The following is a 26,665-nucleotide window of genomic DNA, read 5'->3' as shown; positions in this document are numbered from 1 at the left end:
GTGTTTCTGAAGAAGAGAAATTTGTTAACATCGAGTATAGATTTAAGTGTCAGGAAGTCATTTCTGAAAGTATTTGTATGGAGTGTAGCTATGTATGAAAGTGAAACATGGACAATAAATAGTTTGGACAAGAAGAGAATAGAAGCTTTCGAAATGTGGTGCCACAGAAGAATGCTGAAGATTAGATGGGTAGATAACATAACTAATGAGGAGGTATTGAATAGAATTGGGGAGAAGAGGAGTTTGTGGCACAACTTGACAAGAAGAAGGGACTGGTTGGTAGAACATGTTCTGAGGCATCAAGGGATCACAAACTTAGTATTGGAGGGCAGCGTGGAGGGTAAAAATCGTAGAGGGAGATTCAAAAGGATGTAGGTTGCAGTAAGTACTGAGAGATGAAGAAGCTTGCACAGGATAGAGTAGCATGGATAGTTGCATCAAACCAGTCTCAGGACTGAAGACTACAACAACAACAACAGTTAATTTAGAGCAGAAACCTGTAAAGAAGAACTGTTGAGCATATAAATACAGGGTGTATACGAGCCGGGAGATCCGGGAAAAACCCAGGAATTTTTTAATTTGGGAGAAAACCGAGAAAAACCCAGGAGTTTTTTAGAAATCCAGGAATTTTTCATTGTTTTAGTTTTCAGTTAATTTTTTGTGACTTTGATTGGTAAGAACCAATACTCTAACAAAGGATATTACTGTATCTCGCTTCTGCAGTATATTTGAATCGCAAAGGAAATACGCCATATGCAACAATAAAACACAGTGCCCATACAAGCGTTTGCCAACAGCGAATTGTGTAAAAGGCTTTGAGAAGACTATGCAATGCTTCCTAACAAGAAATTGCCTCTGATGAGCATGATGTGACAGCTGTTTACATTAGATTTGGTTGAGCAGTTGCGGGCGGGCTCTTATGCATGCACAGTTGTGTCGCGTATGAGTAGTACTCTCTCCCACTTCTGGCTGGGTGCCACTATCTAATATTGCCTGGTTCGGAAATATCGGACATCGGGGGTTGATCCACAGAGCAGTCTGAGTCATAGTGAGGAGTCTCCACATGACCCATGTTTATGTTTAGTGATTTTGCTGTTTTCTATTCATTTATTGCTCTCACATTAAATGAAAACAAAACGGATTTCTGTGGCCAGGAGGTATCAAATGAATTAAAATTCGTTCGCATAATTACGGAAGTCTAAAATATGTTATTAGTTCCAGGTTTTATTTCCACTTTTCTGACAGCCAGGCATTAATCGCCTTGCATGACAATGAAGTTATTTTTGTCAGTTTGCTAAAGAGATTTGGCTTTTATTAATCTTTTGCACTGAGGCAGTCAATTTATTTGAAATGAGGTGTTTAATTTCACATGGTTGCTAGTTTCAACTGTTAGCTGCATTTCAAGTGCACGTTTTCCATCTTCTAGCTCGTATGGCATTATGCCATAATAAACAACCAAACATGTGATAATACAGTACTGGCAGTACAAGAAAATTTACAACCAAATCTGGACATACGAATGTGCACTTTAAGCTGAATTATGCATTTTAGTATGGTTCATGAAATTCCGATGCTCTTGAAGTATCCTCTGATGACTTGTTTCTTTTATGACATAATGCTAGATCTTTTATTGTTTTACACATACGAACGTGTGGGCTTCCTGGGTCATTGTAGCTGTGCAAGCGCAATGACACCTGTTATCTGGCGCTTTCTCACAACTGCTCAAGCGAACCAATTTCTAACAGGTCATGTGAAAATATTGCGAATGGTGGTTTGAAAAGCATTACTTTCAAAGTAAATTTCCTTTTACGCAAGGTGAACTATGTGCGAGAATGTACGATGAATTTCTTAAGTCACAGAGTGTTTGGCTCTCATTTAAAAATCAACTATTTGAGGACGACCATCTAGAAGAATTTTGAGCCCAGAAGATCAGACATTTACGTCGTCATTAAAAATTTTACTGGCGTATTTGTGTGATGTATCTTAAAGTATAAAATGCGCAAAAAATGTCGTTATATGTGGAAGCTTAGCTTCTGCAACTTATTAATCTTCTGGACCAATATTATATGTGAAAGCTTTGTTTTTCTTGTAGCAACACTATGTATATTAATTTAAACCATTAACTTTTCTTATTTGTGTGTTCGCACTACTTAAGAGTGATACTGCTATTAGCTGACTACATCACATGTCCTATGCTGTCATTAGCTGGTGCGATCACGTGACATGAGCTATGATTGGCTTACAAAACCGTGTCGCAATCTCGATTTCTATGCTTAGGAAAGTAACATGCGGTGTTTGGAGGAATTAGAATTTATACCTTTGTAACATGAAAATACGCAGCGAACATGTTGCTGCACATCAAATATCTTTCCGAAATGTGTTTTTTCCCCCCTGAGTTTCGTTTTCTAAAGTGCCGGGAAATTCTACATCAGTGTATAAAACCATAAACATTCAAATAATTGATAAGTTTTAGAGTGTGACTGTCACTTAACATGGAAAAAGTATATTTTCACCCAGGAGAAAGTGTATTTTGAACCGGGAAATCCGGGAATTTTTTCTCCTTGTCCATGTATACACCCTGAAATAGAACATCACCACCACTCTGAAACATGACGACAAGCCTCGCGCACACACACACACACATATCCATCCACACATATACAGACACAAGCAGACATGTCTTCAAATATGTCTGCTTGTGTCTGTATATGTGTGGATGGATATGTGTGTGTGTGTGCGAGTGTATACCCGTCCTTTTTTCCCCCTAAGGTAAGTCTTTCCGCTCCCGGGATTGGAATGACTCCTTACCCTCTCCCTTAAAACCCACATCCTTTTGTCTTTCCCTCTCCTTCCCTCTTTCCTGATGAGGCAACAGTTTGTTGCGAAAGCTTCATTTTTGTGTGTATGTTTGTGTTTGTTTGTGTGTCTGTCGACCTGCCAGCACTTTCATTTGGTAAGTCACATCATCTTTGTTTTTAGATATATTTTTCCTACGTGGAATGTTTCCCTATATATATATATATATATATATATATATATATAGTACTTACCTCAGCTCAGTACAGCTGATAGATACACAAAAAACAGAACCGAAAATTTGCGTTCCTAGCTTTCGGAACAAATGTTCCTTCACCAGGGAGGAGTGAGGGGAAAGAAAGGGAAGAAGGGAAAGTGGATTCAGTTACTCACAACCCAGGCTATGAAGCAACAGGGAAAGGAAAACAGGGAGGGTAGCAAGGATGGAGGCATGGTTGTCAGAGGGAAGCTAAAGATATTCTACTGTAAGTACTGTGCCAGCTTCAAACCAAAGAGTATGCATACAGAAGTAAAGAGGTATATAGTATAAAGATAAACACAACTATGTAGGATGAAAAGATGCGTGTATGGCTAAAGAGGAAAGGGAAAGAGGAGAAGACTGAAGAGTAAATGGGAGTGAGGTTGTTTAACGTAGGTTCAGTCCAGGGGGATGGCGGGATGAAAGGATGTGTTGGAGTGCAAGTTCCCATCACCGCAGTTCAGAGGGACTGGTGTTGGGTGGGAGAAGCCAAATGGCACATACTGTGTAGCAGGTTCCTAGGTCCCTAGAATTATGCTGGAGGGCATGCTCCGCTTCTGGGTATTGGACATCTCTTAGGCGGACAGTTCATCTGTGTCCGTTCATGCGCTCAGCCAGTTTAGTTGTTGTCATACCGATGTAAAAGGCTGTGCAGTGCAGGCATGTCAGCTAATAAATGACATGTGTAGTTTCACATGTGGCCCTGCCTTGAAATGTGTATGTTTTACCAGTAGCGGGGCTGGAGTAGGTGGTTGTGGGGGGATGCGTGGGGCAGGTTTTGCAGCGGGGTCGGTTACAGGGGTAGGAACCACTGGGTAGAGAAGGTAGTCTGGGAATATTGTAGGGTTTAACAAGGATGTTACGGAGGTTAGGGGGGTGACGAAAGGCAACTCTGGCTGGTGTGGGGAGAATTTTGTCAAGGGATGATCTCATTTCAGGGGTTGACTTGAGAAAGTCATATCCCTGGCAGAGTAATTTGTTGATGTATTCGAGGCCAGGATAATATTGGGTGACAAGGGGGATGCTTCTGTGTGGTCTGGGGGTAGGAACATTGTTGTTGGACGGGGAGGAATGTATTGCTCGGGAGATCTGTTTGTGGACAAGGTCTGCAGTATAGTTGTGGGAGAGGAAAGCACTGGTCAGGTTATTGGTGCAATTGTTGAGGGATTCATCACTGGAGCAGATACGTTTGCCACGAATACCTAGACTGTAGGGAAGGGAGCGTTTGATGTGGAAATGATGGCAGCTATCAAAGTGAAGGTACTGTTGTTTGTTTGTGGGTTTGATATGGACAGAGGTGTGGATATGAGCTTCAACAAGATGAAGGTCAACATCCAGGAAGGTGGCTTGTGTTTTGGAGAAGGACCAGGTGAAATTCAGATTCGAAAAGGAGTTGAGGTTATGGAGGAAATTAAGGAGTGTTTCTTCACCATGAGTCCAGACCACAAAGACGTCATCTGTAAACCTATACCAGGCCAGGGGAAGCAGCTGTTGGGTCTTCAGGAAAGCCTCCTCCATGTGGCCCATGAAGAGGTTGGCATAGGACGGAGCCATCCTGGTTCCCATGGCCGTTCCCATGATTTGTTTGTAGGTCTGGCCTTCAAAAGTGAAGTAATTATGGGTGAGGATGAAGTTGGTAAGTGTGATAAGGAACGAGGTTTTTGGAAGATCTTCGGGTGGCCGTTGGGAGAGGTAGTGCTCAAGGGCAGAGTGACCATGGGTATGTGGGATGTTTGTGTAAAGGGATGTAGCATCTATGGTGACAAGAAAGGTTTCAGGTGGGAGAGGAGTGGGAATGGATTTGAGGCGTTCTAGGAAGTGGTTTGTGTCTTGGATGTAGGATGGGAGTCTGCGGGTGATAGGTTGGAGGTGTTGGTCTACCAGAGCTGAGATACGTTCTGTTGGGGCTTTGAAGCCTGCCACAATGGGACGGCCAGGATGGTTCTCTTTGTGGATTTTGGGTAATAGGTAGAAGGTAGGGGTACATGGCTCAGGTGGAGTGAGTAAGTCTATGGAAGCCGTTGTAAGGCCTTGTGAGGCACCTTGGATTTTTAGGATTTTCTGCAGCTCAGTCTGGATGGAGGGAATGGGATCCTGGGTAACAGCTTTGTAGGTTGAGGTGTCGGAGTGTTGACACAGTCCTTCTGCCACATACTCCACACGGTCAAGTACCACAGTTGTGGAGCCTTTATCCGCTGGGAGGATGACAATAGAGCAGTCTGTTTTCAGCTCCTTAATGGCACGGGATTCAGCTGGGGTGATGTTGGGGGTTGTCGGGATGTTCTTCAAGAAGGACTGGGAGGCAACACTGGATGTGAGGAATTACTGAAATGTCTGCAAGGGATGGTTTTGGGGGAGGGGAGGAGTATCCCTTTGAGAAGGCGGTCGGAACTGTTCTAGACAGGGTTCAACACTGGGTCTAGTATTTGGGGGCTGTGTTTGGGTAGTGAAGTGATATATCCAGTTGAGGTTCCGGGTGAATGAGAGGAGATCTTTAAGCAGGGCAGTGTGGTTGAATTTAGGTGTGGGGCTAAAGGTTAAGCCTTTTGATAGAACAGATGTCTCTGGAGGAGAGAGGGATCTGGATGAGAGGTTTAGAACTGAATTGGGACTGGTGATATGTGGCATTTGACTGTGTTTATAGTTGAGATTTTGTCTGTGTGGGGTATGAGCTGGGATGGGGAGATTGAGTAGGGTGGCTAGGCTAGGTTTGTTGGCTATGAGGGGGGTTTGTTGAAGGTTCTGTTGTGGTTGGTGTTTGTGAGGGATAGGGAGAGGGACCCCACTTCTTAGGTGTTGCACTAGCACTGTGGATAGTTTTTTCAGGTGATGTGTGGCATGGAACTCAAGTTTGCAGCTGTCTTCTAGGATGATGTTCCTGAGTGTGTTCTCCAAGCAAGGGTTTGAGAGGTGGAGGACTTTGAAGAGAGATAGGAGCTGTTGGGAGTGGTGGTTACATGAAGTAGTGTAGAGATTCAGGACAAGTTGGGTAAGGACTAAGGATTGAAGGTTCTGGAAGTCTAGGAGAGACTGGTGGAAGGAGGAATTGCACCCAGCGATGGGGACTTTTAAGGTAAGTCCTTTAGGGGCAATTCAAAAGGTTAAGCAGGACCGGAGGAAAAGTATGTGGGATTGCAGTTTGGCTACGGTGAATGCATGTTTCCGGAATGAATGTAAATAATGTGGTATAGGATTAGGGTACATAGTGGGTAACTGGTGGGTAGGGAAATTAAATAACTAAAGTTAAAATAGTAATCATATGAAGGAATAAAACACGGAGGGAAGGACGAGAAAGAAAGAAATTGTGTTGGTAATGTTCAATACCAAAGGAAGACCACTAAATACGAAAAATACGGAAAAAGTTGACCAGACCAAGCAAGTATGTCCAGATCAGGGGAAAAGAACACACGTTGCTCAAAAACAGAGATAACGAGTGGCGAAAAAAAGATCGCGCGTGCCGCAAATAAGATCGCGCCTGCCGCAAAAAAGATCGCGGGTGGCGCAGAAATGCCCCAAAAAAATTTTCCTGTGGCAGAGAAAGATAGCCAATGGCACAAAATTATCGCCAGCGACACGAAATCGACGGAAGTAGATGATACTGGTAGGTGTGGAAGAGATTGTTGGCAGTGATTGTTGGCTGAAAAATAGCGAATAACGTTAAAACTATGGAATGTTAAATCAATAAATAAAAAAAGAGAAGTGGACTATAAACGGAACAAGGTAATAGGAGGAAAATGAAACTAGCACAGTTGGTGACGAAAATATTTATTTATGTGTATATAAAACACTGAAGAAGAGAAAGTGTTTAGACGACAGATGTAAGTGATAGCTAACAAAAGGGACAAAACAATGAAGGATGTGGACCATATAGGTGATCTAAATGATTAATGGAAAATCTCATATAAAAATGTGAAACAAATACTAACAAAGAGATAGAGGGACATGATGAAATGATAGTCATCTGTGAAGCAGAAATTAAAAAACTCTTGTACAATGAGAAAAATTAATCTTGGAATAGTATTCCATTTTTTTACTCAAATTGTAAATGAACCTGCCATCAATAAGGAAAAAAATTCAAATTAGAAAAGCCTATAATTACAGTTTTTTATTATTGTTACTATGAAAAAGTAATATATTGAGTTTTCTTGCATTTTTACAAAGTCAAATACAATTAATAATCTACAGTCTGAATTATTAAGCCAAAGCAGCAAGAAGCACCATACTTCAGAATTTAGAAGGTCCTTTAGCTGGCAAAGGAAAGGATAGTGTCAGAGGAAACAAGGGCTGAATGGGATCCCAGTTAAAGGAAACACAACAGGATACACCACACAAGAAATAATCTTAAAAACTTTAGTTCCAGGAGAGATATGTAAACAAAAAAATATAATTACAGAGGTATAACTATAGCTTTTAGAAAAAGATATGGTGCCTGAAACTAGAAAGGATCTCGCTTTGCAAATCTCTTGAATATCTAATTAGTTAAAGATATAAAATTAAATCACCATGTTACTCTGCATATTTGTGTGTGTGTGTGTGTGTGTGTGTGTGTGTGTGTGTGAGAGAGAGAGAGAGAGAGAGAGAGAGAGAGAGAGAGAGAGAGAGAGAGACAGATGGATGGATGGATATGGTGTTATGGGCACTCAACAGCATAGTCTTTAGCACCCGCGAGAGAGAGAGAGAGAGAGAGAGAAAACACCAGCATTCCACAGAACAGAGTTTGGGAAACATTGCTGTACAGTAAGTATTTGTGTACTACAATTCAAACAAGTTTGCCACACAAACAGGAAGCTTCATGAGTATCAGTGCTGTGAGGTTTACAGCTTCCTAGCTCCATTATAAGAGGAGATCGGGCAAAATTGTGAGTTTCTTCAGTCCCTGTCATAGGCAGCTGCTCTACATAACAGGGGAGTCATATGGGAACAGAATAGGCCTGCCTTATCGACCTCCTTTGGAGCCTCCACATCAGGGACAAGAATTGGTTTTTCCAGACCTCAAAGTGCACGTTGCCCTGCATCACAGGTGTGTTCTGTTGGAGTAGTATTGGCCTGCTTTATTGATCTGTTTTGCTGGGGCTATGTGGACAAATAGAAGTGTCTGAAGGAAGGCTGAGATAGATAGTGGAATGACTGGACAGAGAAAGAAGGGTGGGTGGGGGGGAATATGGACGGAGGTGGGGGGGGAGGCAGGAAGGGATGGACTGAGAGAGAAAAAGGACAGTAGGGAAAGAGAATGAGGTAGGGGGAGATGGATAAGAAGAGGGGGGCCAGGAGGAGGGGGCAGGAGGTGGTGGATAGGGAGAATGGGGCATGAGAAGATGGATGGAGAGTAAGAGGAAGAAGAGATGTAAGAGGTTGGTGGAGATGTAGGGTGATAGTGGGCAGGCATTGTTTTCTTAGTAATATTTATGCTTGGTCTTGTATATGAATCATTTTGTACAGCTTAATCAATGATAGACTTAAATAACAGTTCTGACGGTGTCTTTCTGACTCTTCTTATGAAAAACTTGTATGGAATTTACAAAGTACATTTTTGAGAAAATATTTAAGTTAAAACATTAATTAACCTAGTTATTGTAGAATGTGTTGATGTAAAGTCCTTAATTTCAGTTTAAGAACACATTCAGAGTATGTAAGTATTCTTGGTTGAGTAAAGTGGAGATTTGTCTGTACTTCATATGCTCAATTAATGAAGCTCAGACAAAATAGAAAATTATGAGGAAGTAGATTTTATTATGGTAAGAGCATTTGAGTATTTGTATATTTCTATTATGATGATATGTGAATGTTGATGTGATGTACTAATCTTTGTTTACCCTCATTCTCACTGTCTATATGTAGATGCCTCCCGCTCATCCTGGATTCTGAGTGTCCTGTCTTTCTTTTAAAACTTTGCCAACCTCTCACTCTCTTCTCCATGAGGAATGAATGATTAGTCCCAAAAGCTAGGAAGGATGTAAAATTTTGTTTTAGTTGTGTCTGTTGGCAGTTCTTCTGAAGGGATGTTATGCCCAGCACTTCTGTCTCATAATTTATTAGTTTTCTTGATTGAATTCTTTGATACAATAACAGAAGTAATGATGAAGTTTTGAAGTGATGTGTTGAAGTTAATGATGATGTAAATTCATCTACATCTTCATCTACATATATACTCTGCAATCCACCATACGGTGCATGGCGGAGGGTACCTCGTACCACAACTAGCATCTTCTCTCCCTGTTCCACTCCCAAACAGAACGAGGGAAAAATGACTGCCTATATGCCTCTGTACGAGCCCTAATCTCTCTTATCTTATCTTTGTGGTCTTTCCGCGAAATGTAAGTTGGCGGCAGTAAAGTTGTACTGCAGTCAGCCTCAAATGCTGATTATCTAAATTTAATCAGTAGCGATTCATGAAAAGAATGCCTCCTTTCCTCCAGAGACTCCCACCCGAGTTCCTGAAGCATTTCCATAACACTCGCGTGATGATCCAACCTACAAGTAACAAATGTAGCAGCCCGCCTCTGTATTGCTTCTATGTCCTCCCTCAATCCGACCTGATAGGGATCCCAAATGCTCGAGCGGTACTCAAGAATAGGTTGTATTAGTGTTTTATAAGTGGTCTCCTTTACAGATGAACCACATCTTCCCAAAATTCTACCAATGAACCGAAGACGACTATCTGTGTTCCCCACAACTGCCATTACATGCTTGTCCCATTTCATATCGCTCTGCAATGTTATGCCCAAATATTTAATTGACATTACTGTGTCAAGCGCTACACTAGTAATGGAGTATTCAGACATTACAGGATTCTTTTTCCTATTCATTCGCATTAATTTACATTTATCTATATTTAGAGTTAGCTGCCATTCTTTACACCAATCACAAATCCTGTCCAAGTCATCTTGTGTTCTCCTACAGTCACTCAACGACAACACCTTCCCGTACACCATAGCATCATCAGCAAACAGCCGCACATTGCTATCCACCCTATCCAAAAGATCATTTATGTAGATAGAAAACAACAGTGGACCTACTACACTTCCCCAGGGCACTCCAGATGATACCCTCACCTCCGATGAACACTCACCATCGAGGAGAACGTACTGGGTTCTATTACTTAAGAAGTCTGCAAGCCACTCACATACTTGGGAACCAATCCCATATGCTTGTACCTTAGTTAGGAGTCTGCAGTGGGGCACCAATCAAACACTTTCCGGAAATCAAGGAATATGTCATCCGTCTGATACCCTTCATCCATGGTTCACAAGATATCGTGTGTAAAAAGGGCAAGTTGCGTTTCACAGGAGCAATGCTTCCTAAAGCTGTGCTGATGCATGGACAGCAACTTCTCTGTCTCAAGGAAATTAATTATATTCGAACTGAGACTACGTTCAAGAATCCTGCAACAAACCGATGTTAAGGATATTGGTCTGTAATTTTGAGGATCCGTCCTTCTACCCTTCTTATATACAGGCGTCACCTGCGCTTTTTTCCAGTTGCTCAGGACTTTACGTTGGGCAAGAGATTCGCGATAAATGCAAGCTAAGTAAGGAGCCAGGGCAGTAGAGTACTCTCTGTAAAACCAAGTTGGAATCCCATCAGGACCTGGTGATTTATTTGTTTTCAACCCATTCAGCTGCTCCACAATCCCAGGGATGTCTATCACTATGTCCTCCATACGGGACTCTGTACGAGACTCAAACGGCGGTATGTTTATACGATTCTCCTGCGTGAAAGATTCCTCAAATGCTAAATTTAAAATGTCAGCTTTCGTTTTGCTGTCTTCTGTTGCCAGGCCAGACTGATCAGTGAGTGACTGGATGGAAGCCTTCGACCCGCTTACCGATTTTACGTAAGGCCAGAATTTCCTTGGGTTATCAGCAAGATCTTTTGCTAAGGTATGACGGTGGTAGTGGTTGAATGCTTCACGCATCACTCTTTTTCACAGCAGTACGAATCTCTACTAACTTTTGCCTGTCCTCATTCTCCCGATCTTTCTTGTACCACGAGTGCAACTGCCTTTGCTTCCTGAGCATTCTCCGAATTGCGCTGTTAAACCACTATTTTGGCAAATACTTGTCCAATGCGTGATTTACAATGTGTTTAAAATTTGCCCATAATACTTCCACGTCCATTGTACTGGAAGTAAATGAAGTCAATTCATTTACTAAGTGGGATGGTAACAACTGCTTATCTGCTCTTTCTAGTAAGAATACTCTCCTAGCCTTCTTGACCGACTTTTTAACTTTCGTAACCATAGTCGTAATGACAACATCATGATAACTAATCCCTGTCTCAACACTGACATCGTCAATGAGGTCTGGTCTGTTCGCGGCTACCAGATCTAAAATATTTCCATTACGCATTGGCTATTGATTTAGCTGCTCAAGACAGTTTTCGGATAATGTGTTCAAAAGTAATTCACACGACGGCTTGTCTGTACCACCTGTAATGAATCCATAGACATCCCAGTCTATACTAGATAGGTTGAAGTCGCCTCCGGCTAATATAGCGATACAGAGTGTAGACTCCCTTTGAATGATTCTAGAACTGTCACGGCGGAATCTGGTGGCTGCTAATAACACCCAACAATTAACTTTATTTCTCCTAGCCCTGTTAAACGTGTCCAGATAACTTCGACCTGAATGATAAAAATTGTGGAGATATTATGGGTTTTTATGATGCTGAAGGTATGAGGATGTAGATGAGTGATGAAGAGATTTGTTGTATGAATGCAAACAGTGGAATGATGTTGATGTGAGACAGATTATATTGATGAGTGGTGAATTGATACAGCTTACATACGTACTGAGGAAAGAAAATGATGGCTCCATGCAATCTCCCCACCCTTCCATTGTTTATATTATTTGTTGAAGCAAAAAAGATGGGGTCTTATACATTCAACACCTTTCAGTTAACACACCTGCAAAGCTGGGATGCATTCTTTTGTTAGAAGCACATTCTGATATCTTTCATTTACTGCACAAATGAATTCCCTTGGTGGGCCCCATGTCATTGTCTTTCCAAGAAATGTGTGATTGGTTAAGTTGGCGTAACAACATACAAGGAGTTCTGTGAAGATGTGGAAATTTCTGAAGTCCATCGGTGCTGTATGACAATGTCTTTGTTATAGCTGTCTAACCAAACAGCTCCATATTGGTCAGGTTATTCTTTTTCCACAGCAGGCACCATTGCTAAGAAAGTCTTGTCGAGAGGTCTCACACGGAGATCATGTTTTTTGTGAGCTATCTATTTCAGTATCACTTTACCTTATGCCAATAACATTTTTGAATTGAATTGCTATTTCACAGAATATTGTTTTAAAGTTCGGGACACTGTCACATGATCTCACCAAGCATTATCAGAGGATTTGTGCCAATTGCTTTCAGTTAATTTCTCACCAGGTCTTTATTGTGTATAAATCTACAAGGTATGCATTATTCTCAAATTGGTAACAGTGACCAGTTTTTTTTATACTCCATCATGGTTAAAATTGGTCTCAAGCTTGAACTTAACCAGTTGGAAATGTAAAATGTAAATGAGTCTTTGAATCCACAAATGACTGTAACCAGTCACATTTATTGTACCTTCTTCTTCATCATCAGCCTGTGACCACTAAAATACAATGCCATAGGTTACCCAACAGTGAGACCTAAGACTATGCCTTATTTATTTATTTATTTGTTTCCTCCTTGATTAATCTCAGAGGAACACTTGATGCTGACTTGTTGCCATTTCATGCTGTGCCTTATGATGGTGACATTTGGTTGTGGTGTGGAGGGCATGGGGTCAGCAGACAGTTCTCGAGGCTGTTACCAGCTTTTGAGACCTTGGAACCACTACTTCTCATTAAAGTAGCTCCTCAGTTGACCCTATAAAGCTGAGTGCTCTGCATTCCAGTCCTCCCTCCAAGGAAATATCCCCAGGTGTATTGGCACTTGAACCTAACCCTCCATGTGGCAATCAAATGTGCTGACTTATCATCCATGGGTACCTTATTAACTGACATAAATCCATCTGATGATGGAGGTACAATCCTATGAAGCACACAGTGGAAAGTATATTAAATGTGACTGGTTACAGTAATTTGGTATTCATACTGACAGAAGTCAAACCTAGCTAAAAATGTTCTATTTAAAGTAACTGAACATGTAACTGCAATCCCTGTGGTAGTCCATACAACAGGCTAATTGTGTGTTATTCCCTAACATCAGTAACTATACAGCCTTTCACCTTACTCAGGGGCAGCATGGTGTGACATACTACATCTTGTACTTGTCATCTGAGCTGTTCAATGAGCAAGCACTTCAAATTTGTACTGCTGCTGAAGAAAATGAAGAAAGTGACCATTCCTAAATATAGTAACAGTTCACATAATAGTCTTTATATTGTATCTATATATGTTTGTGTGAAATATTCAGCCTTTATCTTGAAAAACAAAGCCAAACAGAATTTGAAGCATAATGGTGCTTCAGATGGTGTTTACTGAACAGTGTCAACGTTTGTTTATGAATTTCTTATACTCAAACATTTTCAAAGCAACCAGTCTTATAAAAAATGTATAATTATTTCTCCAAATCAACAAAATAACATGAATGCATCCACTACAGTAGATAGGAGATTAAGATAACTACTAAAAGCTATTTAACTTGATGCATACAGAATAATAAATGTTTATTGTATTAGTCTAAAATATAATCTGTATAATGATATTATTGAATTCACTCTACTTTCTCAAGTGACGAAATTATTTTTATACTGTAAATCACACTGTTTTGATGAACAGCATTTTATCATACCTCTTTTCCTTCTGCTTGATAGTGTGCTGCCTTCAGCAGTTCCTGATCTAGTACCACCTTTTGTACTGTGAACTCAAATTTCAGTTGGTCAATAGGCAGTTCATATTTTCGTGCATGTGTCTGTAAAGTACCTGTCAGAAAACCTTGTGGGAAAAAGAAGCCAGATATCCAGAATGAGATAGGCTGTCCACTTGTTAACCATGTCTGCAAAAATAAATTGAGGTAATTGTCAATTTTCACAAGAAAACTTTTGCAAATGTTTCTTAGTTAATGTAGGAAGATCTCTTCAAAACATTGAATAACTTTGGATATCAATTATTATTAATACTTTTGGGTATATTTACTGCTGAAAAAGTTGTTTGGTTTACAATAATTGTTCAACATTTTTTATGAGGTGGGTCATAATAAGTTTGGAGATAAGAAGACATGTAGAATTATAGTGCATGTTATAGTTCAGGGGATGGGGGCCTTATCATGGCAATTGTTCAATTCAGTAATAAAAGTAATGTGGGGAGGAAGGGCATTACAATGCTTTTGACATTCTTCAGTATGCTATCATGGTTCAAAATTAATAATTAATATAATGGGAGACAAAAGGCAATGGAATTTTGAAGTGACTGATATCAGGGGGAAGAAACCTTCTGTTCTTTGTGGATATAAATAATTGGCAGGATAGGGTGGGAAGCAATTTGAGACTGTTTGCTGGTTGTGTGCAGCAGAATAAAATTTTATTTGTCTGAAAGAAAACAGAGAGTTATTATAAATTCAAATGGAAAAAATCATTCTTGGACTGGAAAAAAAAAAAAAAAATTATTGTGCACCGGTCCCGCAGGGCTCAATTTTAGGGCCTTATCTTTTTCTGCTGTACAAATGATTTACCTTTAAGCACTGATGTTCACTCAATTTTATTCAGAGACGACACCTCAGTTTTAATTGAAAATGACAATTTAGAACAAATTCATGATACTGTGGAAAATATATTGACTCAGGGTGTATACGACCCAGGACCACCAGGAGATCTGGGAAAAACCCGGGAAGTTTTTCATCCGGGAGAAAACTGGGAAAATCATGGGTCTTTTTTAGAATTCCAAGAATTGTTTATTTTGTTTTAGTTTTCAGTTAAATTTTTGTAATTTTGACTATTAAGAAACAATACTCTAACAAAGGATATTACTGTATCTTGCTACTGCAGAATAATATTGCAGCAAAAAAAAAAAAAAAACATTAACGAGAGAGAGAGAGGAAAAAAAAAAAAATGAAAATAAAACTTAAGTTGCAAAGGAAATGCATCATATACAACAACAAAACACAGTACTCATATAACTGTCTGCCAACAGCAAAATGTGTCAAAGGCTTTAGGAAGGCTGTGTAATGCTTAATAACAACAAATTGCCTCTGACAAGTGTGATGTCACAACTCTTTACATTAGATTCATTTGGGCAGTTGTGATCGGGCTCATGCTCATGCGCAGTTGAGTTGCACATGAGTAGTACCTTTTCCTGTTTCTGGCTACAGAAGTGTGGGTGTTAGCTGTATAAGCAGTGGCAGCAAGCAGCCAGATGATACCCAGAAAAATTTTACTGGCGCCATGCTGCCGGATTCAATGGGGGCAAACTGGGATATCTGCCCCGGGTGGCAAGAATTCATATTCGTGAGGAAAAAGCCTTGTTTCACAAAGCGCCTAATATCCAGTGCAAGTTAGTCTATTGATTATTCATATGATTTTGAAACGCATCCCTGTTGGTTTTTGAACATTTGTGAACATATTCTAAGTTTATTTCTGAATGGATCATAAGTTGATTTTTGAATGCGTGCACAGTGTATGTCATGTCTCTGTCAGGGGAATCCCCATCACATCTAGAAATAAACTTTCCTGCAGATGGAAGGGGAGGGGGCTTTAGGAGTTGAGCGGAATAAAGCCAAACAGGTGAATGTCAATCACTGTTTGTTTATGTGATTGACTGGGTTTGTGAATGATCAGCAGTGTTATAATTACCAGCAAAATCCATAGATTCAGACTACCAGAGTGGAAATAACTACTAACAGGAATAACTAGTAAGAAAGATTACACATTATCTTATCGGTGTATTCAAGAAAATGAAATTTGGATAGAAAATTTTTGACCAGATTGCTACACTAGTAATGGCCAGTTGTAAAGACTTCAGTAGCAGCCACCTAAGTTCTATTCTGGGAGTAGCATGGAAAACGCATCGTACGAACACGTAATAACGCCTAACCGGAGAATAAACGCGGGGTAACTAAGGAGTTGATTGTGGCAGGGTTAGTGAAATTAACTGGAGAATAAGTTTTGACACTGGCAGGAATAGTTACAGAATTAGTGGTGACAAGATTGTTTGTTAGAATGAGGAAGGAGAAGAAAAGGGGAAATCACACAAATTATGGAAGAATATGACGATCCCAAATTTATATAAATATTTCGTACTACTACATTTTGATCCTCATGTTCGAGAAGCTGGAGCGTATGAATGAAATGTGAAACTATTTCCAAACATAAAGCTTTTTGCTTGTAGCAAGCCTAATAGGCATGTGATATTGGTACTTCATGAATTATATTCTGTTGTGTTAAAAATAGTGACCATTTGTGCTAAAACAGTCTGTTTATTTGGTGTGTGTTACAGTTGCTGCAATATTAGATAGGCCTGTTTCATTTTATCTAGCAAACAGTGAAAAAATAAACATAATCAAAATAAACATAACCACACCAGTCTCGGGTACTGTTTGTATTAACAGCTTTTTCAGTATTAGACAATGACATTTCATTTTTTCATGTGGCAAAACGTTTGATGAAGTTTGAGGTAACAGATCCTTTCACAGAAAGGAAAGGACATCATGTAAAGCTGTAGCAAGGTTGGAGAGGAAAAAAAGCTAGGACTTAAGGATAGAAGAAATGTGTACTGTCTTGCTTGTCACTCATCTTTATTTGTTTCATGTAGCCTATATTTAATTTTATGTTACACAAAAAAAGCAAGTATTAGCTAATAGGCAATAAAGAGTGCAAATTTTCTGAAGAGTTCTTGTTCTCCGGGTTACAAATAATCCCATCCAATGCTAATTGCAAGGGTTTTTCTTTTCTTTCTTTCTGTAAAATTGGGCAACTGGGAGCAGGAGAGACACCACAGGACATTTTAATTTCCACTATACTGAATATAGTTTGACGGCATCCACTACAAAATATTATACGTTTGAATTCTGCAGAGCGAAATACAATGACGTGCGATACAGGAATGCTGTGTGAAGAGGTGTGGCACTGCACTATGGCACACTTAAGATTAAATAACGTGTCCTACATTTCCTTGAACATGTTTTATATATCACACTCTTCAGAAAGACGTCCTACCTCAAATGCTCGAGGGAGGAAGGGGGGGGGGGGGGGGAACCGCTATCTAATATTGCTCCAGTTCGGAAATATTGTTGATCCAGTGCTGATGCACGGAGCAGTCTGAGTTGTAGTGGGAAGGGGAATATCTACGTGACCCGTGTTTACGTTTAGTGATTTTGCTGTTTCCTCTTTGTTTATTGCACTGACGTCAAATGAAAACAAAACGAATTTTTGTGGCTGGGAGCTATCAAGTGAATTAAAATACATTCACATGATTATGGAAAGCTAAAATATGTTATTAGTTTCAGATTTTATTTCCACCTTTCTGACAGTCAAACATTCAGTGCATTGCAGAACAATTTTTTGTCGGTTCGCTAAAGAAATTTGGCTTTTATTAATCTTTTCCGCTGAGGCAGTAAATTTATTTGAAACAAAGAGTTTAATTCCACGCTATTGGCTACTTTCAACTGTTCACTGCATTTCAAAAGTGCATCTTTTCATCTTCTAGCACGTATGGCATTATGCCATAATAAAGAACCAAACATGAGATAATACAATACTGGTTCTCCAAGAAAATTTACATCCAAGTCTGTACATATATCTACATCTACATCTACATACATACTCCACAATCCACCATATGGTGCTTGGCGGAGGGTACCTCGTACCACAACTAGCATCTTCTCTCCCTGTTCCACTCCCGAACGGAACGAGGGAAATATGACTGCCTATATGCCTCTGTATGAGCCCTAATCTCTCTTATCTTATCTTTTTGGTGTTTCTGCAAAATATAAGTTGGCAACAGTAAAATTGTACTGCAGTCAGCCTCAAATGCTGGTTCTCTAAATTTCCTCAGTAGCGATTCAGGAAAAGAACGCCTCCTTTCCTCCAGAGACTCCCACCCGAGTTCCTGAAGCATTTCCATAACACTTGTGTGATGATCAAACCTACCAGTAACAAATCTAGCAGCCCGCCTCTGAATTGCTTCTATGTCCTCCCTCAATCCGACCTGATAGGGATCCCAAACGCTCGAGCAGTACTCAAGAATAGGTTGTATTAGTGTTTTATAAGTGGTCTCCTTTACAAATGAACCACATCTTCCCAAAATTCTATCATTGAACCGAAGACAACTATCCGCCTTCCTTACAACTGCCATTACATGCTTGTCCCACTTCATATTGCTCTGCAATGTTACGCCCAAATATTTAATCGACGTGACTGGGTCAAACGCTACACTACTAATGGAGTATTCAAACATTACGGGATTCTTTTTCCTATTTGTCTGCATTAATTTATGTTTATATTTACAGTTAGCTGCCATTCTTTACACCAATCACAAATCCTGTCCAAGTCATCTTGTGTTCTCCTACAGTCACTCAACGACAACACCTTCCCGTACACCACAGCATCATCAGCAAACAGCCGCACATTGCTATCCACCCTATCCAAAAGATCATTTATGTAGATAGAAAACAACAGCTGACCTACTACACTTCCCTGGGACACTCCAGATGATACCCTCACCTCCGATGAACACTCACCAGCGAGGACAATATACTGGGTTCTATTACTTAAGAAGTCTTTGAGCCACTCACATATTTGGGAACCAATCCCATATGCTCGTGCCTTAGTTAGGAGTCTGCAGTGGGGCACTGAGTCAAACACTTTCCAGCAGTCAAGGAATATGGCATCTGTCTGATACCCTTCATCCATGGTTCGCAAGATATCATGTGTAAAAAGGGCAAATTGCATTTTGCAGGAGCAATGCTTTCTAAAGCTGTGCTGATGCATGGACAGCAACTTCTCTGTCTCAAGGAAATTCATTATATTCGAACTGAGACTATGTTCAAGAATCCTGCAACAAACCGATGTTAAGGATATTGGTCTGTAATTTTGAGGACCCGTCCTTCTACCCTTCTTATATACAGTCGTCACCTGCGCTTTTTTCCAGTCGCTCGGGACTTTACGTTGGGCAAGAGATTCATGATATATGCAAGCTAAGTAAGGAGCCGGGGCAGTAGAGTACTCTCTGTAAAACCGAGTTGGAATCCCTTCAGGACCTGACGATTTATTTATTTTCAACCCATTCAGCTGCTTCACAACCCCAGGGATGTCTATCACTATGTCCTCCATACGGGAATCTGTACGAGACTCAAATGGCGGTATGTTTATACGCTCCTCCTGCGTGAAAGATTTCTCAAATGCTAAATTTAAAATGTCAGCTTTTGTTTTGCTGTCTTCCGTTGCCAGGCCAGACTGATCAGTGAGTGACTGGATGGAAGCCTTCGACCCGCTTACCGATTTTACGTAAGGCCAGAATTTCCTTGGGTTTTCAGCAAGAGCTTTTGCTAAGGTATGACGATGGTAGTGGTTGAATGCTTCACCCATCACTCTTTTTACAGCAGTACGAATCTCTACTAACTTTTGCCTGTCCTCATTCTCCCGATCTTTCTTGTACCGCAAGTGTAACTGTCTTTGCTTCCTGAGCATTCCCCGAATTGCGCTGTTAAACCATGGTGGGTCTTTTCTGTCTGTAACCCACTTTTTCGGCACATGCTTCTCCAATGCGTGATTTACAATGTGTTTAAAATTTGCTCATAATTCTTCCACGTCCATCGTACTGGAAGTAAATGAAGTCGATTCATTTACTAAGTGGGTTGCTAACAACTGCTTATGTGCACTATAAGCCAAATTGTGCATTTTAGTATGGTTCACAAAATTCTGATGCTCTTGGAATATTCTCTGATGTCTTGTTTCTTTTATGACATAATGTAAGATCTTTTAATGTTTTACACGTACAAGCATATGGGCTTCCCATGCCATCGTAGCTGTGCAAGCACAGTGACGCCTGTTACCTGGCGCTCTTTGGCAACTGCTGAAATGAACCTAATTCTAACAGGTCTCAGGAAAATATTGCGAATGGTTTTTTGAAAACCATTACTTTTAAAATAAATTTCCTTTTATGCAAGCCGAACTATGTGCGAAAATGTATAGTGAATTTCTTAAATCACAGAGTGTTTACCTCTCATTTAAAAATCAACTCTTTGAGGACGACCATTTAGGAAAATTTCGAGCCCAGAAGACCCAACATTTATGCCCTTATTAAAAATTTTACTGTCACATTTGTGTGTTGTAGGTTAAAGGGTGACACGTGCAAAAAAGATCAATATTATATGTGAAAGCTTTTCTTTTCTTTTAGCGACACTATGTATATTAATTTAAACCACTAACTTTTCCAATTTGTGTATACGCGCTACTTGACAGTGATGTTGCTACTGGCTGAGTACATCATGCATCCTATGCTGTGAATATCCGCTGCCATCGGCAAAACCGCGTCGTAATCTCAATTTCTATGGTTCAGAAAGTAACATGTGGTGTCTGGTGGAATTCAAATTTATACTTTTGTAATACAAAAATATCCAGCCTGCATGTTGCTGCACATCAAAGATCTTTCCAAAACGTGCTTTTTTTCACTGAGTTTGCTTTTCCAAAGGGCCAAGAAATTCTACGCTGGTGTATAAAACCATAACCATTCAAAGGATTGATAATTTTTACTGTTCCAAGGAGAAGTATACTGTCGCTTAACACGGAAAAAGTGTATTTTCACCCGGGAGAAAATGTATTTTTAACTGGGAAATCTGGAAAACATCTGGGAATTTTTTTTCTTGTCCCCGTATACACCTTGAATGGGCAACCTAGAATTATGGTTTCAGCAGAGTAGATTAAAACTCAACGTCACAAAAACACAATTAGTTCAGTTCAGTGCTAAGACATCATGAGCATCTCCCATAAAAATAGTGCACGGCGATCAGGAAATTACAGAAGCAAGTTACATAAAATTTATAGGTCTAAATGTTGACAAAAATTTAAATTGGGAGGCAGATATAGACTTCTTAGCAAGCAAACTAAACAGCCTAACTTATGCAATGTATACCTTATGTGGTTCCACCCTTATGGACACTAGGGAGATGGTCTACACAGCTACTTTGAAACTATAATTCGATACGGAATAATTTTCGGGGGAAACTCTACAAACAGCCTGAGATTACTTACACTTCGAACGAGAATCATAAGGAACAAGTGTTTAGTCCAAAAAAGAACATCATGTCACCCATTATTTAAAAAAATAAAAATACTAACCATTCCTTCTCTGTATATGTACGAAATTTTTATTTTTATGTATAAAAATCAAAACTCACTTGACAATTTTCTTTTCAACCACAATTAAAGTACTCTTCACAGACACAGTTTCAAACTTCCCTCCCATAATTTAAAATTTTACACTCAAACACCATTGTACACGGGGTTAAAAATTTCCCGTAAATTAAATAACACAAATCTGTTAAATATGGAGTTTGACCCACTAAAAAGATTGTTATTTAATACACTGGTGGAAAAATGTTATTATTCAATTGAAGAATTCAAGCACTACAATTTGACAATTTGAAAACAAAAGAAACAATAAAGATTATGTATTGTGTAATAAATTGTTAATATATTGTATAAATGCTATTGCAAGCTGCAAAGTGACCACAAGTGTTATATATGTTCTTGTTAAATTGTTCATGTCTAAAAATTCAGAAATGCTTGCTTAAATACATTGATTTTTATAACCTTATTTTTTTAAAGTAATTCGAAGTGTCTCCAGAACAAAAATCTTTGATTTGTAACTGTACATTATGAGATGAATAAACTACATTCTACATTTTACATTAACAACAATGATAGCTGTAGAGGGATTTTCTGTTCTGTATCTTGTACAGTGGCTAGCAGCTTGATAACTAACAACAACACAAAGCATCCACTATCATCCACTGTGCAGTGGCTTGTGGAGTATGTAAGTAGATGTATAAGGTGCTGGGATAACTCTGACGTCTACCACATCCTGCAAGGTTCAGTAAGGGCAGAATCCTAAAACTTGTTATACACCTGCCTCATGGCTTCCTAGCCTGACAACTTCATAAACTCATCAAGGTCTACATGTTGTGGGATCAATCTCAGTAGAATGTGCACTTATTCAGCGACAAGCCATAGAACCAATCACCTGATCAATGTGATGTATTTGAATAGACATGATTTTTGAACCATACACACTCAGTGTGTATTGCTGAAAAACTGCATTTCCTCCACAAAAATTCATCCTTAACATTAGATCAGTGCAGATAAAATTAAAAAGCCGCGTGACATACCTGTATGAAGTCAAGTCTTGTTTCAAGATCACGTATCCAGCTTCCAAGTGACTTAAGAGATAAGTATCCCACTGTTGCCCACATTTTTGGCACCTGGAATAACACAGAAATCTCTGAAATTCTTTTGCCCTACATGTAGTAGTTTCATCATAATCATGAATTGCAAGACAACACTGCAAAGACAACATGCAATTATTAATAAAATTCCGAATTTTATTTTTCAAACAACCACTGTTGGCAAAAAGGTGGACGTTGTTTTTTTAATTTTAAAATGAACCATATTAGCTGGTGGTCCTGTTCTCTTTAGAAATACATATCTTTGATTCCAGGTTAAGTGATTCTGTTTTGAGTTTTCCATATTTTACTGAGAATTACACCTCCACAGATAAAAACATAATGTAATCCAGTTTTTAAGTAACACGCTACTGACAACCTTAAAATTATTATTCACTAACAAGCTGACTTAAAATTTGAAAGTTACAAAAGAATATGAGATCAAATTTACATCTTTATACCATGGTGCCCAGCATAAAGACAGCCATGAACTACATAGATCAGGTAGAGTATTGTGACAACCTATTTTACAATGCAGTGCTGGAAAGTCCTTGGTGGAATAAAAGTAATAGAAGAAGTGAAGGAAACAATTCAGCATACAGCCTGTAAACAAGGCAGAAAATTATGCTATGCATCTAGATGACTGACTGTATTGTACCAGCATGGCATCTCGACTGCAAGGAATAGGCAGCAAGTGCACTGGAAACAATGTTCTGGTGCAGGCAGGGAAAACTACATGGGGAGCATGACATTGAGTGGTGGACTGGGAGGGGAGGTAGATTAGATTAGATTTACTTTCATTTCGATTGATCCATTGTGAGGAGGTTCTCGGTTTAAGATGGCGCCGATAGGAAAGTGTAGTGACGCTTCTCTCTCGTTAAAAAGGCAAAAAATGAACAGTTCTTCGTGTAGAGAATGTAAAAAGCGTGTGATGAAGGGTATTCTGTGTATCAAATGCAACTTCTGGTTACACGAAAAGTGCGCGAAAGTAAATCTAAAGTTCGTCAGCGATGATTTTCCGTGGACATGTCACGGTTGTTTACGTGACGAAACGGCCGATCTTGTTTTAAGTGCAGTTGATACAAAAAACGAAATTATAAAGTTACTACGAAGTGACATTGAGGCATTAAAAACCGAACTTTCAACCATCAAGAAAGAAAACGATACATTAATACAAGAAAAGAAGTCCTGTGTGTGTAAAAGCCATCAAACGGAAAAGCAAGAAGATCGCGAAAATACGAATGACCGATCGTACTTTAAAAACAACATTTCAAGTGTTCCCGTTGATGTCTCGGTAAACTCAGTAAGCCAAAAACCGGAAGATAAATATAAATGGAAGGTGGTGACATACAGCAAAAGGAAAAACAAGGCGACAGATACGCAACAAAAGGAAAATGACTTTTTAATAATTGGCGATTCGCTGCTGAAGAATATCGCTGTCCCCAATTGCAAGATCGACGTACGACCTGGTATTAGAACGCATCAACTCGGTAAACATTTTAAAAATATGGTAAATGCAAGACAAGATACTACAGAACCAGATTCTGAAACCAGACATAACTGTAATGGGGTGTTTATACATGTTGGGACGAATTCGTTAAGGAGCAGCAGTGAGGAAGAAATGGCAAGCGAAACAAGAAACATGATTCGTACTGCAAGAAATATGTATGCAGGATCTCGTCTGATACTTAGCGGAATCATAAACAGAAGGTCGTTGAGTGAAAAATATATCGCCAAAATAAACTGTGCTCTTAAAGAACAATGTGATCGTCTTGGGGCAATTTTTATAGACCCAAACAAATTCCTATGTAAAAACTCACTAGCGAAGGATGGCTTGCATTTAAACAGACTGGGGTCTGTAACGTTCAGCAGAATGTTTGCAGATGTCTGCAAAATCATTAGATGCAAGGGAAACTAATATGGCCTGAAGGGGATGAAAAATCATACACTCCAGCTCGAAAAGAAAAATATAAGCACCATACAAAAAAAGACGATACTAAAGAATTTGCCCCAGAATACAGCTCACAACATGTAAACCAACAAAATAAAAATTACATAAAAGTACTTCATCAAAATATTCAATACTTTGGTAACAAAAAATTAGAAGCAGAAGTACTCCTGAGTGAAGTAAGACCAGACATATTATGCATAAGTGAACATGGACTAACTGAAAGTAAAATACATAATGTGGCAGTAAAGGACTACAAACTAGCTAGTTACTTCTGCAGATCTAAATATAAGGGTGGTGGCGTTTGTATATATATTAAAACAGGTACTCTTTCAAAGAATGTAAACAGTGAAGCTGCTACATTTCCCATAGCTAGAGAAAAAGACTTTGAAGTTACTGGTATAGTGGCAGAAGATTTTAGAGTGTTTTGTGTGTACAGGTCACCATGTGGCAATATTAGCATTTTTCTAAAAAAAGTTGCTAGCTTATTGAGAATGAATATGAAGAGAAATCTTATTATATGTGGAGACTTCAACATTGACATGGGAAAAGACACAAAAATAAGACAGGGTTTTGAAGAATTGTTAATACAGCATAACATGAAAGTGACAATAACTGCACCAACAAGAGTGACTTCACAAAGTGAGACAATTATTGACAACATAATTACTAATATGTGTAACTATGAGTCACATGTAGTTCAGACAGAAATATCTGATCATCATGGACAACTAATCAGCTTTTGCAGAAGTAATGACACAGTATCAGAACCAAAACAAACAACCAAAGAAATTAGGATCATCAGTGAACAAAATATCAACATCTTTAGAACAATGTTAAGTAAGGAAACCTGGAATGAAATCCTACAGGCCCAGAGTGTAAATGAAAAATATGATGCATTTATTTCAACAATTAAGTACCATTTTAATGTAGCATTTCCCAAAGTAAAGAGACAAGAAAGGCATCAAGATCAAACACAGTGGATTACGAGTGAAATACTAGAAGAGCGAAGGAAGCTTCAGGATGTGAGACGGATGGGCGAAGCTGAAAACTATAAAATGTTAAAAAAGAAGTATAGAAAAACAATAAGAGAAGCGAAAGCAAGAGCAATTGACACCACTATAGCGAACTCAAAAAAACAAGGCAAAGGCAGATTGGAATGCAATCAATGCTGAAAGAAAGGAAAAAGATGGGTCAAACAAAGAAGAAGGTATTAGGTCAATTAAAGTAGACAACACAGTGGTCACAGATGGTATGGAAATAGCAAACATACTGAATAATAACTATATCAGTGTAGTAGAAAATCTAAAATTGGAAAGAAATAGTCAAAAACAGAAGGGTATTAAGGTACCAAAAAGATCATGCAGTACTATGTTCTTAAGACCAGTCACGGAAGATGAATTGCGGAAAACTATACAGAAACTGAAGTCCAAGAAATCAGCTGGTGATGATGAAATATCAAATCATGTAATAAAGCTGGTATGTGAGGAGATAATAACACCACTGCTGAACATAGCAAACTGTTCTTTCAGAGATGCAATTTTTCCAGAAAAACTGAAGATAACGAAGGTAGTGCCAGTGTACAAGAAAGGGTGTAAGGATGATCCCAACAACTACAGACCAGTTTCACTGATATCAGGTTTCTCAAAAATCCTAGAAATGCTTATGTATACCAGATTAGTTAACTATTTGGACAAACATAACATTCTCATGACCTCACAACATGGTTTCAGAAAGGGTAAATCTACAGAATCAGCAATTGTCAGTCTAACAGAATACATTTTACAGTCCTTAGATGAGAAAAAGGTTGTCTCTGCAATGTTTCTGGATCTTTCAAAGGCATTTGACACCATTGACCATGAAATGCTGATACAAAAATTAAGCAACTATGGCATTCGGGGGCAACCAGGTGAATGGATAAAATCATACTTGTGCAACCGCAAGCAGTATGTATCATTAGGAAACTCATACCAATCAGAAACCCAATCCATCAAATATGGAGTGCCGCAGGGTTCGGTAATGGGGCCGTTGTTATTTAATGTATTTGTTAATGATATAGGTGTTGAGGAGGAAGAAAAGAAAATATTGTATGCTGATGACATGACAATACTAAATAGTGACCAAAATATGGAACAGCTTGAGAGAAGAGCATACATATCTGCAAATGTCACAGCTCAATGGCTGTTGGAAAATGAACTGGTTATAAATCTAAAAAAGACTATGTATGCAGTGTTTAAAAACAAGGAAAAGGCTGTAGACATGGATTTAGAGGTTGACGGAACAAGGCTGGAAGAAGTAG

General features: G+C 39.2%; 1 protein-coding gene across 1 annotated transcript in view; it reads right to left on the bottom strand.

Moving 5' to 3' along the window:
* The window catches only part of LOC124795954 (dynein axonemal heavy chain 6), a 1,096,896-nt gene that overhangs the window by 40,107 nt on the left and 1,030,124 nt on the right, over positions 1–26,665 (bottom strand). Inside the window, exons 66-67 of the mRNA XM_047260034.1 lie at positions 22,365–22,457; positions 13,836–14,039 (exon numbers count right to left, since the gene is read on the bottom strand). Coding sequence (XP_047115990.1) covers positions 13,836–14,039; positions 22,365–22,457 — 297 coding nt within the window. The remainder of the gene's footprint in view (positions 1–13,835; positions 14,040–22,364; positions 22,458–26,665) is intronic.

This window comes from Schistocerca piceifrons, chromosome 4, assembly GCF_021461385.2.
Source record: "Schistocerca piceifrons isolate TAMUIC-IGC-003096 chromosome 4, iqSchPice1.1, whole genome shotgun sequence".
NCBI classification, from domain to species: domain Eukaryota; kingdom Metazoa; phylum Arthropoda; class Insecta; order Orthoptera; family Acrididae; genus Schistocerca; species Schistocerca piceifrons.
Note: the sequence above shows the minus strand (reverse complement) of the source record. Positions and strands in the feature narration are given on the sequence as shown.